This window comes from Pipistrellus hanaki (assembly GCF_964339955.1).
Source record: "Pipistrellus hanaki genome assembly, chromosome: 7".
Classification (NCBI taxonomy): domain Eukaryota; kingdom Metazoa; phylum Chordata; class Mammalia; order Chiroptera; family Vespertilionidae; genus Pipistrellus; species Pipistrellus hanaki.
The window spans coordinates 2895880-2914426 of NC_140509.1; the positions used below are offsets into that span (position 1 = coordinate 2895880).

The following is an 18547-nucleotide window of genomic DNA, read 5'->3' on the forward strand; positions in this document are numbered from 1 at the left end:
ACACACACACTCACACACACACACACACACACACACACACACAAGCATATACACCCTGCCCTTCCCAGGACCAGGCTCTGACAAAGTGGATAACCTGAGGGATATGATGTGAAGCACCTATCATGTGCATGACATCATGCACACGGTAGGTGCTCAGTTTTTGTTGAAGGCCATGGATAGCATAACAGGCTGGTAAAAGTAAGTACAAGTTCTCCTTTCTTATCATCTCTAGACATAATCCATCACAGTGAAAGGCAAGGCTCTCTTTCTACTCCAGTTAATCAAGTGTTTTCATCCATTCCTGCCAAGACAGCCTGGTCCCCAAGAGATGCACAAACATCACGTGGGAACCCTGCCAGAGAGACAGCTGTCCCTGCAGCCCAAGAGGTCAGTTGCCAGGAGGACAGGTCACTGGGGACTGCAGGACTCAGCACCTGCAGATGGTTCCAGGAGCGAACAAATTCTCCTGCTCAGGCTGCCCCCAGAGAAAGCGGGCACAGCCAGAGGGAGTGCCAGGTAAGCACGCGCTTGCTCGTGTGTGTGTGTGTGCGTATGTGTGTGTGTGTTGGAGAGGTAAGCTGCAGAGCCTGGAGCTTACCCACCCAGGGACACTCCCCTCCCGGGCTTGGGAGGAGGAAGGTCAGGAGGGCCATCGGGGCTGAAAAGACGCAGTTGGCCCAGGTGCCAGGGTAGACATACCAGTGCCAGGATGCTGTCGGCATGTTTCTCCAGCGCCCGGGGCTGATAGTACGTATCCTGCCAGAACAGATGCCCACATTAAGGATCCTGCCCATTGGTAAGCCCTAAGGTGTGTTCTCTGGTTTTAGCCTCCAAAACTGTTCCTCCTAGGCTCCCAAAGAACCCCTTCCCAGCCATGCTCTGAACCTGATTTCCAGCCCAGCCCATGAGAACGAACAGGGGGTTGGGGGGTTGGACTTAGAAGCAAAGGTGAAAGCAAGCAGCATTGGACGATTTTGGCTCGGTTTTCAAAACCCAGTTTGTTTTTTAAGTGTTTTTTGTTTTTTTACTTCAGAGAGAAAGGAAAGGGGAGAGAGAGAGAGAAACATCAATGATGAGACAGAATCATTGATCCGTTGCTTCCTGAACTCCCCACACTGGAGATCAGCCGGAAACACAGGCATGTGCCCTGGCCGGAAATGGAACCATGACCTCCTGGCTCCTAGGTCCACGCCAGACTGGCTGGAGACCCTGTTTCAAATGGGCTGTGGACGGCCTATGGGGAGAGTGGGGTCAGGGAAGAAAGGAACAGACATCATGGCAACTTTAAGAGGAAAAGAAGAGCATCGAAAGGAAATGTGGGCAGTTATAGGAGACCGCAAACATTAACGTGAGATAAAAAGGAAGAGAACTTAGGGCACAGCCTACCACTATCCCCATCTTCCATGAGTGCAAGGACCCCGGGGTCTCCGGAGTGGGCTGGGGCGGTGGAGGGCAGCCGACAGGGGTATGTTGAACAAGTCGTGTTGAAATTCAAAGCGTGCTACCGGGAAGGTAAAACGGAGCCGGGAGGCACCCAGGGGCACAGAGTAAGAAGAAATGGAGAGTTTGGGGGCAAAGCCGTCCAGCGCCCGAGGCTGCGCAGCGTCTCCCCCAGGACTCGGGAGTCCCGGGGACGGGCAGGAACCTCGGCGCCCGGGCGGGGCCCCGCGGGAAAGGCAGGGAGCCAGGAGAAGGAGGGGGCGACAGCCCTCAGGGTGGCCAGTCCACAGGCGCGACTGAACCCGGAAGCACCACGCAGCCTGTGCGCACAACTGACTTGACAAGCAGGCTCCCCCGATTTCCCATAATGGGCGCTTCCGCGGAGCAAGGCCCAAAGGGGCGCGGGCCGTACCATGTCTCCACGGGGGGAGACCGCGACTCACCCAGGAGCTGGGAGGGGGGGCAGTGACGGAAGCTGGAGCCTCAGGGCGCCGTTCAGAGTACCTTTCGCGGTAGACTTTGTAGAGCCGGGGGCCGAGGACGCAGCTCAGCAGCTTCGCCATGGCCCCGGCTCGGGCCGCCGCTCCCCGGCTGCAGTTCCCCGCTAGCCCCGCCCCCGGCCTCCAGGGGCTGCGCGCCCTGACGTCATCACGCACTGGCCCCGCCTCCAGCCCGGCGGCCGCCTTCCGCCCCGTGAGAGGGACTGGTGCCCCGGGCCTACGGGTGCGGCGAAGGTCCGAAATTAGTCAGAGGAGTTGGAACGCGGAGAGTTAGCAAGTTACTGGGCATAGTTCAATCAGCTTTTTCTATCACTTAGTACCGGTAGGCACTGGAGCGAAATTGGGCAGGAGAGGTAGGATTAGGAACACTTGACAAGAACAACAACAACAAAAAAGGTTAGGTGTCTAGGAATCCAAGATTTTATGAAGAAAAAATATACAAAGTTTTCAATAGAAGTAAACGATGGACAACTACACCATGATCATGGATAGACTGAGTATGGTTAAGCTGTGTGAAAAAGAAAATGGTCGCATTATCTCTGTAATGTTGAGTGGAATAATAAGAAGCCACAGATTACACATAACATGCCAGCATTGTATAAAGTTCAAAAACATGTAAAATGTAATGAACAGCTGAAAGATAAAGAGCAAATTTGGAAAAGTGTTACACGGCAAAGATAATCTTTAGTTGAAATGGTAATATTCTGTTCCTTAATAGAACATAGGTTTTATTTTTTTATATTTTTTGTACCTTACACCTACCTTTTGAGGACTTCTCGCATTTATTATGTCCCACTGGACTTATCCTCCAGCATATCACCCTTTTTGATTGAATAAATTTAACAAGAATGTATGCCATTTGCAGTTAAAGATTTTTAGATACAATGGAAAGGATTGGGTTCTTTCATGTCCTCCAGGCATCAAAGAAACTAGTTTGAGAAAGCTCCCTTCTGAACCAACAGTTCTTTGAGTCCCCTTTCCAATCAGTGCCAATAGTTTGTTTGTTTTTTTTAATTGGAATTATTTGTTCTAATAAAAATGCAAAGTATGGAAAAAAGTGTGTTTGAATGATTTCAGAGTAGAGAAAGGTTCACACTAGCAGGCTGAGTGTTTAGCACCTTTGAACAGAGATATTCAGAGTGTGGACACATGGCAGTCCAGGTTCTGACGGAGGATCCTGTGACTGGGTGTGTGACCACAGAACAGGCCGTCATTGGGTTTTTCTCTGCATGTTGACAGTGCCACAGAAAACAGAGGGAAAGCTGTTCAGGAACTCATGGCTGGTGGTTAGGAGGTCGGACAGAAAAGTTGAGACAGGAGAAAGCCGGGGCGATGAGGAGTCAGTCAGGTGGACAGTCCGAAGGCGCTGACGATGCAGTGCATGGTCTTGTCTCCCATCGCACAGTGCAGCTCCTGTCAGTAGAGCTGCCCCAGAAGCAAGAACTCGCCGTGTATAGTCCTGCTCCGTTCTTCTGCATAATTTGCGATGTATTTGAACGGTTTTCCCAGCTTGGTGAGTTGGCTTAAAGTTTGTTCTACTACATTTGTGGTCCACTGGTTGACTTTGCTGTGCTGATTGGCGTTGCCTCCGATGGCACTTTCTATGGCCTCTTTCACGATGTTGCTCACTTCGTCAACAACAAAAGTGGTCTCTTCCGCACTCTGATAGTCTTCCACCTTCCTCCGCCGCCCTGAGGAGAGCGCACTGCGCCGGCGCACTCTGCCCAATAGTTTTTATGGGTTCCCTTCCCAATCACTCTCCCCTGTGACATGACAGCAATTGTATTCCAGCTCTTGATGGTGAATAAATCGTGAGCAATGGCAATGCAGGTCCGACCTTCTTCAACTTGTCCTGGGCAACCTGCCACAATGCACAGCTGCTGACTGCTAGCAAGGCGTCTTCACTATTCCCCTTCTCTGGACTGTTTCTCCTCTGTCTCCTCAGCATGTTGTCTGGGGCCATCTGTAGCTGGAGTAGTCTGGCTAATTTCTCTCTTGGTTCCATTGTTGCAGGAATCCACATGGGCTTGGAGGAGTTTTCTGGAAATATATAAGCATTTTTAAAAAATATATTTTATTGATTTTTTTTTTTTTTTACAGAGAGGAAGAGAGAGGGATAGAGAGTTAGAAACATCGATGAGAGAGAATCATCAATCAGCTGCCTCTTGCACACTCCCTACTGGGAATGTGCCCGCAACCAAGGTACATGCCCTTGACTGGAATCGTACCCGGGACCTTTCAGTCCACAGGCCGACACTCTATCCACTGAGCCCAACCGCTTAGGGCTAAAGTAGGCATCTTTATAGAAAAAGTAAAGTAAGCACATTTATGCGTTTGAGCTATGAAGTACAGATGACGTCCCATCCCCCCAGTCTATCTGAAGTGCAGGCCGCCAGGGCTTTTTGTCTTTTAAAATTTCACTGCTGAGCCGAAAATGGTTTGGCTCAGTGGATAGAGCGTCGGCTTGGGGACTGAAGGGTCCCAGGTTCGATTCCGGTCAAGGGCATGTACCTTGGTTGCAGGCACATCCCCAGTAGTGGGTGTGCAAGAGGCAGCTGATCGATGACTCTCTCTCATTGATGTTTCTAACTTGCTATCTCTCTCCCTTCCTCTCTGTACAAAATCAATAAAATATATTTAAAATTTCACTGCTGAATGATCTGGCTTTACTTAAGAAATACTTAGCAACTTTGATTGCCATCCCTTAGAGGTTAAAACTTTATAATATTTAAAATATATGTATATAAATAAAATATATTTATTAATTTGTATTTGATAAAGTTTTCCATGTGATTTCAAGTATATAGAATTGGCCTAATTAAAAAAATATTTCTTTTTAGAAGAGAGAATAAATTCTTGAGTCACTCCAGGGCCCTTGGAATACTTCAAAAGCCATCTCTTGGTTAAACTCTTGAAATTTAACTAGGAAAGACCGTCAAATATATATATTTATATTTCCAAAGATTATATTATGTACTTTTTATAATTATTCTAAAAGATATTATGTAAATTTAAACTGTTTTTTATATTAAAAATTTGGTTGAGACCACAGAATTAATCCTCTTTTTTTAAAAATATATTTTATTGATTTTTTATAGAGAGGAATAGAGAGGGATAGAGAGTTAGAAACATCGATGAGAGAGAATCATCGATCAGCTGCCTCTTACACGCCCCCTACTGAGGATGTGCCCACAACCAAGGTACATGCCCTTGACCGGAATCGAACCTGGGACCTTTCAGTCCACAGTCCGACGCTGTATCCATTGAGCCAAACCGGTTTCGGCTAATCCTCTTTTTTAATTAGACCATATAAAATATTATACTCTAGCTGAAACCGGTTTGGCTCAGTGGTAGAGCATCGGTCTGCGAACTGAAAGGTCCCGGGTTCGATTCCAGTCAAGGGCATGTACATTGGTTGCAGGCATATCCCCGGTGTGGGGTGTGCAGGAGGCGGCTGGTCAATGTTTCTCTCTCATCGATGTTTCTCGCTCTCTATCTCTCTCCCTTCCTCTCTGTAAAAAAGAGAGAGAGAGAGAGAGAGAGAGAGAGAGAGAGAGACAGAGACAGAGACTATGGTAGCAATCACTGCAGCAACTCTCACCATTAAAAAAAAGTATATAAGCAGCCAGGCCCAGAGTATCTAGGCCCGGAGCAGCAGCAGCCAGTCCCAGAGCAGCATCCAGATCCGGAGCATCCAGGCCTGAAGCATCCAGGCCCGGAGTATCCAGGCCCGAAGTATCAGCAGCAGCAGCCAGGCCCAGAGCATCCAGGCCTGGAGCAGCAGCAGCCAGGCCCAGAGCAGCCAGGCCCGGAGCAGCAGCATCCAGGCCCAGAGCATCCAGGCCTGGAGCAGCAGCAGCCAGGCCCAGAGCATCCAGGCCTGGAGCAGCAGCAGCCAGGCCCAGAGCAGCCAGGCCTGGAGCAGCAGCAGCCAGGCCCAGAGCAGCAGCAGCCAGGCCCAGAGCATCCAGGCCTGAAGCAGCAGCAGCTAGGCCCAGAGCAGCCAGGCCCGAAGCAGCAGCAGCCAGGCCCGGAGCATCCAGGCCCAGAGAGCAGCAGCCAGGACCGGAGCAGCCATGCCCAGAGCAGCAGCAGCCAGGCCCGGAGCAGCCAGGCCCGGAGTGTTGTGGGGTTGAACCCTGGGTTCAAAATGAAAGGAAAGAAGGAGCAATGCAGCCAATTCGGGTGCCAGAGTGTTATGTCCGTCATCACAATGGACTCAGAGAAGCTCCTGTGTCCCTTTACCCAAAGGGACTGAGAGTTGCCCAGACGACAGCAAAGTGGGAGAAGAAAACTGAAGGCTACACAAGGGACTGAGGTGCCAACATGGAGTCATCTGAAGAAATTAAAGGCTGAAGTGGAAGCCACTTCTTTAATCATGTTCCTGCTCATGCTAGCATCTGTTAGCTTCCGTCTTCTGCAAAGTCTTGTGCAGCAAGTCCAAGGACTCTGAGTAAATCTACACCACAACAAAAGAGACTCCCTGGTGAGAGGATTAACAGCTCCACCCTCTCTAGCTGCCTTTGAACCTCTGGACACCTGAAGTTGAGGATCCAGGGCCTTTTTAATTTTTACAGACTTTTGGTCCCCAATACGATTTAGGAATTTTACAATTTGAACAAGAACCCACATAGTTAAATATGACAATGGCATTCTTTCCTTGAGCCTGATTTGAAAAAGTAACTTTCGACGTTTTAAGTTCTTTATAATTTTGCCTTTTAACCAAATTCTTCCCCACATGGCCTGGCTTGAAACAAAAGACGTCCTTGCCCTCTTTGGATCTCGACTTCCAAAGCTGGTATGAGCTTTACATGCAGTGGATGTCCCCCCAAATGTACCGGTGAACCCACACTTACCGGTGATTAACTTCTTTTATTTGCTCTGGCGAATCTTCTTCTCCAGATGTCCTTGTCTCAGGCACCATAAATGCTAGGGTCTTCCAGCATTAAGGGTTCAGGAATCTGGAGAAGGGCTGCACATAAATGAGTAGAGAAACTATAAATATAAATTTGGAAGGCATGGGGGAACCAGGGGAGGCTCCACTTTCTAGTGAAGTGGGCTCTCTGAATCTCTAGAGTCTAGACCATATCCTTTTTATTAACACATTTTCCCCTGTAGCTCAGCAAAAATACATATCAAGGGTAAGGTTTGGTAAACAGTAAAGGATTATCAGGTTAGGGGAATTGCCTTTGGCTGTTCCAGCAGCAGGTGACAATATGCAGATTTTTCAGCCCTGCTGAAAGAGTCCATTCAACCTTTTGAGACTTCTCATATCTATTATGACCCACTGGACTTAGCCTCCAGCACCTACATAATATATATACCTGTTAGCTTTTTAAGTCCTCACCAGAGGATATTTTTCTATTGACTTTTAGAGAGGGTGGGAGGGAGGGGGAGAGATAGAGAGAAGCATCAATGTAAGAGAGACATATCGATTGGTTGCCTCCCTTACCTGCCCCAACCAGGGCCAGGGATTGAGCCTGCAACCAAGGTACATGCCCTTGAACAGAATCAAACGTGGGACCCTTCAGTCCACAGGCCAATGTTCTGAGCCAAACAGGCAAGGGCCATCCTTTAGCTTTTTATTACAGTTGATGCACACAGAAAAGTGCACCAATTGCATGTATCCGTGCCTCAAGGACACATCATTACCACCTAGAAACCCTCTGCAGGTCACTAGCAGTCGCTACCACCCCACAAAGTGTAACCACAACCTTTATTTTCTTAGATTACTTTTGCCTGTTTGTGTATTTTGTGACTTCTTTTACTCTCCTTATTTTTGTGAGATTCAATCTGGTTGCATATCATGATGGCTGGTGCATTCTCATTGCTATCAAATGGTCCATTGTCTAACTATACCACAGTTTATTTATACAGTTATACAGTTGTGCATTAGATATAATCTTTGGTATGCATGGACTGTTAGGGTCACGAGAAGAGGAACTCATGAGGCCAAATTGGTAAGGGATTATAAGTTTACTAGAGGCCCGATGAACGGATTTGTGCACCAGTGGGGTCCCTTATCCTGGCCTGCAGAGATCAGTGGACCTCTGCACCGCCACAGCCCAGCCTTACCCACCAGTTCATCGGGCTCTAGTCCGCTGGCTGCCTTGATCCTGCACAGCACAAAGTAGTGCGCGAAGCTGCAGGTGGTTGGGGAGGAGCCACAGGGGGGAGTGTCCGCCAAAGAGGCTCATGCCTCTGGTGCAGCTGAGCTTCCCATGAGCTGGGCAGGGGCTTCTGGTGCCTGTCAGCTGAGTACACTCCACTATGGGATAACACTGACCACTAGTGGGCAGCTCCTGCATTGAGTGTCTGCCCCATGGTGGTCAGTGTGCTTCATAGCTATCAGATGGTCCACTGATGATCCAGTTGCTTAGACTTTATATATATAGATTAGAGGCCCAGTGCATGAAATTCGTACACTGGGGGGGGGGGGAGGTGTCTCTCAGCCCAGCCTGCACCCTCTCACAGTCCAGGACCCCGTGCTCCTTACCGCCCACCTTCTCACTCCTTACTGCTTGGCTTGCTGCTCCTTAGCACTGCTGCAGAAGAGTGAGAGGCTCCCACCACCACCGCTGTGCTTGCCAGTGTAAGCCTGGCTTCCGGCTGAGCAGTGCTCCCACTCTGGGAGTGCACTGACCACGAGGGGGCAGCTCCTGTGTTGAGAGTCTGCCCCTTGGTGGTCAGTGTGCATCACAGTGACCGGTCATTCGGGAGTTCCACCATAATGGTGGCTTAGGCTTTTATTATATAGATGGAACCACCTGACAGTCAGTGTGCCCCCTTGAGGGGTCTGGGATTGCGAGAGGGCACAGGGCATGCCGAGGAACCCCACTAGTGCATGATCAGGGCTGGGAAGGGATGCACGAGGTTGGCCAGCCAGGGAGGGGTGCAGGAGGACTCCAGGGCATGTCTGGCCCGTCTCGCTCAGTCCCGATCCGCCAGACCCCAGCAGCAAGCTAACCTACTGGTCAGGACATCTGCCCCCTGGTGGTCAGTGCATGTCATAGTGAGTGGTTGAGCAGCTTTAGCATATCATTACCATATTATGCTTTGATTGGTTGAACAGAAGACCAGATGACCAGACACTTAGCATATTGGGCTTTTATTATATAGGATTAGGTCATCTGGAGACCAGCTGGGCTGAGCCCCAAAATGGTGCCAGCACCCCCAAAGATGGGGAGCCAGTGGTTTTTAAAGGACTCTAGACGGGCTGTTTCTGGGTGGAGAGTTCTCTGTGCGGGTCTGGATCCTGGGGAACTCTGGAGGGGAGAGATAACGGTCTCAGCACATGAATGTGGTCTAAACGAAAGGGAAAGTCCGTTGTGAAACGGTCTGAAGGTCTGTTCCCAGAGGAGGGGATATTGATTCAATTATTTGATCAGGCTTAACATAGACTATTTTACAAAAATAAAATTAAGAAAAGAAGTGGACTTTAAGAACTGTAGGCCACTTGAAGATCTGCCTTGAGAGCACTGCCTGGGGCAAAGGGACGAGCCAGTGAATTTTCCAGGCCATCGCCACTCTCCTCCGTGAGTAATAATGTGCCCTCAGAGGCGGTGGGGGCGGTCTGTGGCATGCCAGGCAGCCCCGAGGAAGGCCGGCTTAAATAATTTCCGAGGTACCGACTGGGTGTACAGTCTCACGCTGGGGTCCATGGAGACCTCCCTGGAGACCCAGTTCCTTCCCCCATGGCGGGCATCTCGGCGTGGAGGAGGAAGGCTTCCAAACTGGCAGGACCCTCCGCGCAGGCTCAGCCTGGAGCGGCTGCTGAGTCCTCAGCCGCGGGCAGGGGTCAGAGGGCGAGGAGCTGCCTTGGAGAGGCCGGGACCGGGCCTTTCCCCATCGGGCAGAAAGGCAGTGGCCATTTCCACAGGCAGGCTTGCAACTAAGCTTTATCTCCCCGACTTCCCATGCCCTCCAGAGCCTGTGTCACCCAGAGCGGGGCGTGCGGGCCTTTATCTGGGCTCCGCTTCCTCCCGGGGCACCAGAGGACTTGGAAGGCTCTCCCATGGCGGTCTCATTCCTCCTCCTCCTGCTCCTCCCCCTGCTCCGGGGGCCTCCGCAGACTGCTGCAGGTAAAAGGCAGGCGGTGGGGATTCTGCAAGGCCGCCATTTCTCCTTAGGGGCCCAGGGCAGGCATCGGATTCAAGAAGGTAGATTTTCCCCAATTGACCTCCCCCTGTCTCTAATGCTGGGCTGGACTCAGAGACCCTGAGGATGCAGATCAGGTACAGTTTCCTTGAGAAAATAAGAATCGGTGAGTAAACGCTTCCAGAAAAGGAGAAATATGAGGAAGAGATACGGTGTTTACCAACGATTCCCACCTTTTCTCTCTTGCCCTCAGATTCCCTCACTCATTTGGGGAGAGGGGAGGAAAGCGCTACCCTCATCTCTGCACCTGTTTTTGTAGCGTCCCGTGAGAAGCGTGCTTGTAGCCGGACCAGTGCTGGGAGGCCTCAGAAAGGAAGGAAGCCAGGGGTTGGAGGTTGAGTTGGGGCGGGGGTGAGGGGTTGATCTCATGGGGGTATCTGGCCTCACACAAGCCCCTCCCTACAGACGACATCCAGGCCCTCTATGTGGCCTTGGGGGAAGCAGTGGAGCTGCCCTGTCCCGCGCCGCCCACCCTGCACGGGGACGAACTCCTGTCCTGGTTCCGCAGCCCCGCCACAGGCTCCTCCACCGCCCTGGTGGCCCGAGCCCCGGTGGCCGGGCCAGCCCCAGGCCCTGGGAGGCCTGGAAGGGAATCCAGGCTCAAACTGCTGGGGAACTACTCTCTGTGGCTGGAAGGGGCCAAGGAGGGAGACGCCGGGCGGTACTGGTGCGTGGTGCTGGGGCAGCACCACGGATACCAGAACTGGAGGGTGTATGATGTCTCCGTGCTCAAAGGTGAGCATGAGACCACGGCCACTGGGAGAAGGGGGAGCCTGAGCAAGGAACTGAGGGGTCCCTCTCTCCCACAGGATCCCAGTTATCTGCAAAGGCTGCAGACGGAGCCCCCTGCTCTGTCCTTCTGTGCGCTGTGGTCCCCGCCAGGCGCCTGGACTCTGTGGCCTGGCTGGAGGGGAAGGGTCCCGTGAGGGGCCATGTGCAGGCCTTCTGGGGCGATGGGGCTGCCCTGCTCTTGGTGTGTCCCGGGGAGGGGCTTCCTGAGGCCAGGGCCCGCAGGCCAAGGCTCGTCCGCTGCGTCGTGCCTCCGCACAAGGGGCTCAGCTTCAGCCTGGCAGGTAACGGGGCGGGGTGGGGTCTGGGAGGGGGCTGCTTCCGGCACCCCACCCCACGGCCGGGGGAGGAGGAGGGAGGCGGGCAGGAGGGGCGGTTCGGTGGCACGGACCACGCTGCGGAGGAGGCTCTTTCTCCTGAACCTGTGACAGAGGAGGGGCTGCTTAAGCCGGCTTTCTGGAATAGACACTAGCCAAGCGGGAGGAGGAGCATTCTGTGGAGTTGTTTAGAATAGGCTAGCCTGTGCTTTGTGTGAAATCTCCCGTAGCGGAGAGGGAGAAATAGAAAAGACATATGCGCTGATGGTATAATGGCCCACTGATAGGAAAGGCAGGAGAGAAAAATGATTGTTTTACCAGAGAACATCCCTTACCCAAAGAAAGGATGCTATTGGGTGGGGATAACCCCTTCACAAGCAGAGGGAGGAGCATGGCCACCATTCCCATCGGCAAAGGCCAACGCTGGCCTTCTGCCCCTGCACCCGCGCACCGCGGGCGGGCGGGCGGGCGGGCGGGCGGGCGGCGGTGGCGTGAGTGGCTGGAAGGAGGATGCAGGAGGCCGTCTGATGGAGGCGCTGTCCGTGTGGCTGGGTGTGGGAGCGGTGCCATTCCCGCCCATGCTGGCTCACGGGGTGGGGTGAGCGACCTAGAAAGGGGCGAAGTGGGGGACCAGGAAGTCCTCTTTTGGGAGAGCCCACCAGTCGCTGAGGGGAGCCTCTCTTTGGGGCGCAGCACAGACCCCTCACCGCCTGATCGTCTTCCCTATGCAGCCCCCACGGATGCCTCCCCTGCCCTCTGTGCCCCTTCCGAGGGCTGGGACGTGCGCTGGCTCCTGACGCTGCTGTTCGCCGCCGGCCAGGCCTGCGCCATCCTGGTCCTCAGCATCGTGCTCTGGAGGCGGCGGGCCCAGGGGGCTCCGTGCAGAGGTGAGGGGCCCCACCTGCCCGCACAGGGAAGCAGAGAGCACTGCCTTTGGGCCCCATCTTCTCCGGGGGAGGGGACTCGGCTCTGGGCTCTCGGTGACTGCCAGCCTCACTCCCTGTGGCTCCTTCTCCCCAGAGGCCTCGGTTCCTCAGTTCAAACCTGAAATCCAGGTCTATGAGAACATCCACCTGGCCCGTCTGAGGTGAGGAACGGCGAGGGCCGAGGCTTCAGTCCCGAGGGCGGGGGACATACACACACACACACACACACACACACACACACACACACAGTCCTGTTCCTGAGGGGCAGGGATGGAAGTGTCCTTAACCTGTCTTTCTGTTTCACAAAACCCACAGCCCACCTGCCCCCAAGGCCAGATGATCTCAGGCACCTGCTGGAGCGTGGCCGCCGCTCCTGGCCAGGTGGCACCGCGAGGTCCCCTGAGCATCTCGGCGGGAGGGCGGGTCTCCCCCAGGCCAGCTGTGCGCGCTGGGGGCGGCGGGGAGGAAAGGAGAGTCATTATTTTGTGATGTCACCTTTGAAAAAGTGTGGTCTGCCGAAACCGGTTTGGCTCAGTGGATAGAGCGTCGGCCTGAGGACTGAAAGGTCCCAGGTTCGATTCCGGTCAAGGGCACGTACCTTGGTTGCATGTGAGGTTGTACAGGAGGCAGCTGGTTGATGTTTCTAACTCTCTATCTCTAACTCTCCCTTCCTCTCTGTAAAAAAATCAATAAAATATATTTAAAAAAAAAAAAAAAGAAAGAAAGAAAGAAAAGAAAGGAAAAGAAAAAGTGTGGTCTTCTATCTGTAGCAGCCAGGGGAGAGTGGCCCTGAACCACAGGCATGGGGCTCGGGGAGCCTGGTGCAGCTGGCAGTGCAGCTGGCAGGGGTGAGGAGGGCGGGTGGGCAGAGAGGAGACGGGAATCCAGGGCCTTGAGCCGGAGGGCAAATGGGGGAAACTGAGGAGGAGAGAAGGGAGGAGACTCAAGTGAGACCCAGGTGAGCCGGTCAGAGGCAGGGAAAATGGGAGCCACGGCAGGAGGCCTGAGGCAGGGAGATGGGGAGGGGCCTCAAGCTGCCTCTGAACGAAGCCGGCAGCTCCATCGCCGCGAAGCAGAGGAGCCTGAGAGAACAGCACCTCCACTCAGACCCCAGACGCCCTCAGATGGAAGGGAGGAGCCGGTCCATGTGGGGCCCATGCTCGCCCCACCTCGCCCTCCCCCGCCACCCTCCTTATCCTGGGCGCTCCATCGTGGCATCCGGAGTGGCGAGCCGCTATGGCACCCTGACATCCGGGATCCCAAAGTCACACACTATCTCCCCGGGCAGGCGTGTCCGCGGGAGAGGCGCCGGGCGGCTGTCGGGGAGCACCGGCCGGTGTGGGCTGGTGAGCCGGGCAGGGACGCTCCAGCTCGTCCGCGCGGTCAGGCAGGTGAGCGGGCTCCCCGCACCCCGCACAGGCAGCTCCTCCAGCGCCGCACTGCCTGCTGGAGTCCGCGGCTGGGACAGGCTTCTTGGGCGTCTGGCCTGAGGCCTCCCCTCTGCAGTGTGGCCTCAGCTGTCTGTCGGCAGAAGGAGGCTTGAGTGGCAGACAGAGAACAGGTGACAGAGTTCGGGTTCCAGCCCAGCACAACCACCCAGAGCTACAGTTTGCTTTAGAGAACACACACACACACACACACACACACACGCACACGCACACACAGAGACACACAGACACATGCACACACTCACACATGCACATGCGCGCGCGCACACACACAGACACGTGCACACACACTCACGCATGCACGCATGCATACACACACACACACACACAAACACACACACACGGCAGTGTTACCACGCCCCTTTAGCACTTTATTAAATTTGCCCTCCATCATTCCCCGTGCCCTCCTTCCTAAGTTCCTGACCTACCCAATGCACCCTCCCTAGCAAGACAGCCTCCTCTCCATGCACGCCCCTCCGTCCCGGCCTGGGCCCCACAGCTCCACCAACCACCTGCCCCACCAGAGGCCTGGGCTGGGGAGGGCGTCAGCCTGGGCGCTAAAAAAGACAAGTCCCAGGACAGTATTCTTATGAGGCCGGGCTCTGGGCGGGTGTGTGTGTGTGAGTGTGAGTGTGTGTGTGGAGCAGTGCCCACGGGGTCCATCCTCCGAGGGGCTCCGCAGAGGCCTTGGCCAGGGGGCGGGCCTGCCTGTCCCGTGGGGTCCTCGCCGGGTCTCCGGCCGCGGAGCTGAAGGGCGTCCTGGGCTGAGGGCCGGGCCGGAGGCTAGTGGAGGAGGCGGCCCCCGCAGGTGAGGCTGGCCGCGAGGAGCAGGGGGGGCACGAGGGGCCCGGGGGGCCGCTGCGGGGCCGGGGCCGCGTTGCACAGGTCCCGCTCGCAGCAGTGGTGCCGCAGCGTGTAGGAGCGTGACCAGTAGGTGGCCTGGCCGGGCAGCGGGCACTGGGCTCTGGGGAGGCAGCCTTTCCGCTGGATGACCTCGCTCTGCTCTGTGGGAGGCAGGGGCTCCGCTGAGGCTGACAGGACGGAGGGACGGAGGGCGGGCAGCAGGGCGGGCAGGACGGAGGGACGGAGGGCGGGCAGCAGGGCGGGCAGGACGGGGGCCTGGGGAACCCCGGGAGCAGGGCCGTTGGACCGAGCCTACCTGAGGTGCCGATGCTGACGCCACAAGCCTCATCGTCCCGGCACTCGATGGGAACGGGGTAGCAGGGTTTGGCGAAGCTGCAGGTGTAACAGCGGAGCCGCCCCCGGGCCGGGGCCGTGAGACCTGCCGGGAGGAGACCAGGAGGCGGAGGAGAGGCACAGGCTGTGAGAGGCTGAGCCAGGACCCCCGACGGGCCCTCGAGTGAGGGCCCCGGAGTGAGGGCCCCCCGGAGTGAGGGCCCCCTGGAGTGAGGGCCCCGGAGTGAGGCCCCCCCGGAGTGAGGGCCCCGGAGTGAGGGCCCCGGAGTGAGGGCCCCCCGGAGTGAGGGCCCCGGAGTGAGGGCCCCGGAGTGAGGGCCCCCCCCGGAGTGAGGGCCCCGGAGTGAGGGCCCCCCGGAGTGAGGGCCCCAGAGTGAGGGCCCCCCCCGGAGTGAGGGCCCCGGAGTGAGGGCCCCCCGGAGTGAGGGCCCCGGAGTGAGGGCCCCGGAGTGAGGGCCCCCCCCGGAGTGAGGGCCCCGGAGTGAGGGCCCCCCGGAGTGAGGGCCCCAGAGTGAGGGCCCCCCCCGGAGTGAGGGCCCCGGAGTGAGGGCCCCCTGGAGTGAGGGCCCCCCCTGGAGTGAGGGCCCCGGAGTGAGGGCCCCCCGGAGTGAGGGCCCCGGAGTGAGGGCCCCCTGGAGTGAGGGCCCCCCCTGGAGTGAGGGCCCCCCCGGAGTGAGGACCCCGGAGTGAGGGCCCCCCCCGGAGTGAGGGCCCCGGAGTGAGGGCCCTGGAGTGAGGACCCCGGAGTGAGGGCCCCGGAGTGAGGGCCCCGGAGTGAGCGGCCCCCAGAGTCAGGGCCCCCCCCCCCCCCTGGAGTGAGGGCCCCGGAGTGAGGGCCTCGAGTGGGAGAGGGAAGCGCTGAAGGGGCAGGAGGGCCACAGAAGTGGGGAAGGAGACACGGCCCGGGCAGGAGTTGGGGAAAGAGACAGACACAGAGGTGAACAGAAGCCGAGAGAGCCAGATGAACGGAGAGAACGGAGAGAACCACAGGCGCCAGGTGGGAGGCGGCCGTAGGTTAGCGATGGTGCCAAAGAGGTGAGAACACTGGAACTGCCTTCACCAAGGAGCCGGCGAAGAAGCAAGAGGTGAGACCGCGGGAGACAGGCGGCGGGGAAGAGGCCGTGCATCTCCGGTGCCTTCCGAGGCTGGGCAGGCTGGCCATCCCGGCAGCCCCTTTCTAACGCTCCTAAACTCTCCTTGGCTCTCTCAGACCTCCCAGCCTCAGGCTTTTCCGTGAACCTGCCCTGCTGCTCCCCGCCCTGCCCCAGCGGACCCCAGCCTTCCCTTACCCAGCGCCCCACCGAAGATCAGGATGCAGAGGGCGGCGCTGGAGGGGCCCATGGCTGGGTCAGGGCCCAGGAGTCGGGGCGAATGTGACTGCAGCTGAGTGCCCCGGCCGAGGGCAGGAGCATCTGTCACTGGGAGGGACCAGTAACAAACACCTAGGCTGGGAGCGGCGGACCAGCCACATTCCCCAGCCTAAGCAGCCCTCTGCCCCCCCCCCCGCCCCCCCCCCACACCTCCCGCCCTGAGAAGCCTGTTCTCTCAGGGACTCTGAGCTCCGGAGTGTCTGATACCTTCCCTCCTCTCCTCCCCGCCCCAGCCCCTCCCTGCCCACTCACCGCCGCTCCCCGCCCTTGCTGAAGCTGTTGGAGAGTTGTAGGAGCGTTAGAAAGCTGTCTCTCAGCTCTTCTCCTGGTCTCAGTTTCCTCTTTCCCCTTCTCGGCATTAATGCCCTGGGTCACCCTACAAACAGCCGTGGCCCAGATCCCGTTTTTATTTTATTTTATTTTTTTTAAATATATTTTATTGAATTTTTACAGAGAGGAAGAGAGAGGGATAGAGAGTTAGAAACATCGATGAGAGAGAAGCATCGATCAGCTGCCCCTTACACACCCCCTACTGGGGATGTGCCTGCAACCAAGGTACATGCCCTTGACCAGAATTGAACTGGGGACCTTTCGGTCCACAGGCCAACGCTCTATCCACTGAGCCAAACCGGTTTTGGCCCAGATCCGTTTAAGTGTGGGATCAACAACCTCCTTCCACCACCAACACAAACCCAGCTGCTTAAGGGAGGGCCCCACGCAACGCAGGTCCCTTCACGCCCAACATCCCTTCCCGTACGGTCTCTCCCGGCTTTACCGCCTGAGCAGCGTGTGAGGTCAGAGGCCTGGTGTGTTTCCACGTGGTAGGTCAGTGCAGGGGCCAGAAAGACCAGGGAGGGGGACAGGGTTTGGGCAGGGGCGGAGTCGGGGAGACAGGGGTTTGGGAGACCGGGCAGGGCACAGCCATCTGCAGACTCGGGCGGGACTGTCCCAGGACAGGACTGGGTGGGGCGGGCGTGGAGGTGCCGCTCTGCTCAGAGCAGCAGGATCGGGGTGTTGGGGCATTGGAACTGGGGCTTTCCTGTCTCAGGCCCTCTTCAGCTCTCAAAGGTTACTGAAGACCCCAAGAGCCTTCTTAGTGAGCTATAGTAACATTTACTCTCTTAGAAATCAGAACAGAACATTTTAAATAGGTTCCCTAAAAATTAAAACAATGACCCACTCCATGGAAGCCTAACACGTTTTTGCGAAAAAGCACTTCTTTCCCAACAAAGACGGCTGGGCTTTCGTCTCTCCCCCACACTCAGCCTGCGGGCTGCCGCCTGGGTGCCCGGTGCCCGCTTCGGGGCCCGGCGCCCTTCACCGCCTCACAGCCCAGGGCAGGCGGGCGTGGGCCGTGGGCGGGAAGGCGCCCTGACCCGGGCAGACACATGCCCCCCTTGTGGGGCTGCCCGGGTGAGAAGGCAGCCAAGGCCCCTGCTGCACAGGCGGGTCGCCCTCTGCCCAGGTCCAGGCCTCCTCTCGACTGCAGTGCCCCCGGCAGAGCCGAGCCGTGACCACCTGCGGCGAGGGCCCCCTGCGCATCGCGCTGGCAAACCCCAACGAGCCCGGGCAGAGCAAGCTGTCGGTGAACTGCGAGTCCTGTCTCTCCCCCACCCCCCACCCTACCCCCGCCCCGTGCTTTCCTGCTTGCAGACCTTCCAGGGTCAGGCTGAGTCTGGGCCCCTCAGGACCTCTGTCTGCTGTCCGTGTGTCCCACCTGCCCCTCTTTGCCCTCCAGAATCTCATAGGTCCACTCACTCACACGGTTAGAAACCTCAGTTTGGCTCAGTGGATAGAGCGTCGGTCTGCGAACTCAAGGGTCCCGGGTTTGATTCCGGTCAAGGGCATGTACCTTGGCTGTGGGCACATCCCCAGTGGGGGGGGGGGGGGTGTGCAAGAGGCAGCTGATGGATGTTTCTCTCTCATCGATGTTTCTGACTCTCTATCCCTCTCTCTTCTTCTCTGTAAAAAATCAATAAAACATTCTTAAAAAAGAAAAAAGAAAAAGATTAGGCCTTCCTTCCCCTGGCATCACTCCCAGCTGCCTGGGAGCAGGCAAGTCCTCACTTCTGTCGGGAGCACCACTCCTGTACCCCCCCTGCCGCCGCCCCTCCCCCTCCTCACAGGCATCCCAACCCTCCTGGCTGCTCTATGCCTGCGTATGCAAATTAACTCACCATCTTTGTTGGGTTATTTTGCATACTCATTCTGATTGGCTGTGGGCATAGCAGAGGTAGTGTCAATTTACATGTTTATCTGTTATTAGGTAAGATAAAAAAAACAAAACACCTCAGTCCCTTGAGAGCAAGGACAAAATATTAAACCAAAATTCAACTTTTCAGCATCAGCTAAGGAGCAGGGAGGGGTGTGTGCTTACATTTTTTATCTGAAATAATTTTAGAT

General features: G+C 56.1%; 3 protein-coding genes, 1 long non-coding RNA gene and 1 pseudogene across 6 annotated transcripts in view; 1 reads left to right on the top strand and 4 right to left on the bottom strand.

Annotated features, from left to right (window-relative positions):
• The window catches only part of ABHD16A (abhydrolase domain containing 16A, phospholipase), a 15702-nt gene extending 13605 nt beyond the window's left edge, over window positions 1-2097 (bottom strand). The window contains exons 1-2 of one of the 2 annotated variants that reach the window (XM_084891128.1): window positions 1884-2097; window positions 700-756 (exon numbers count right to left, since the gene is read on the bottom strand). In XM_084891128.1, coding sequence (XP_084747254.1) covers window positions 700-756; window positions 1884-2003 — 177 coding nt within the window. In that variant the 5' untranslated portion in view covers window positions 2004-2097. The remainder of the gene's footprint in view (window positions 1-699; window positions 757-1883) is intronic. The other variant, XM_084891129.1, reaches the window with a different exon arrangement.
• The window catches only part of LOC311626233, a 1185289-nt gene that overhangs the window by 210313 nt on the left and 956429 nt on the right, over window positions 1-18547 (bottom strand). The window lies entirely within an intron of this gene.
• Window positions 3270-9601, bottom strand: LOC311625665 (dynein light chain Tctex-type 1-like; annotated as a pseudogene). The gene is made up of 3 exons: window positions 9573-9601; window positions 8016-8083; window positions 3270-3631 (listed from the first exon to the last, which is right to left on the bottom strand). The product of its transcript is annotated as a dynein light chain Tctex-type 1-like (transcript).
• Window positions 9625-12808, top strand: LOC311626183 (lymphocyte antigen 6 complex locus protein G6f-like). The gene is made up of 6 exons (XM_084891226.1): window positions 9625-10021; window positions 10503-10832; window positions 10907-11170; window positions 11935-12090; window positions 12224-12290; window positions 12445-12808. Exons 1-6 carry the CDS (start codon window positions 9955-9957, stop codon window positions 12467-12469), a joined length of 909 nt encoding a protein of 302 aa, XP_084747352.1. The 5' UTR covers window positions 9625-9954; the 3' UTR covers window positions 12470-12808.
• On the bottom strand, window positions 14361-16117 carry LOC311625666 (lymphocyte antigen 6G6e-like; the record flags this gene model as incomplete). The annotated part of the gene is made up of 3 exons (XM_084890206.1): window positions 16076-16117; window positions 14737-14859; window positions 14361-14581 (listed from the first exon to the last, which is right to left on the bottom strand). The coding sequence occupies exons 1-3, from the start codon at window positions 16113-16115 to the stop codon at window positions 14361-14363; spliced, it is 384 nt and encodes a 127-aa protein (XP_084746332.1). The 5' UTR covers window positions 16116-16117.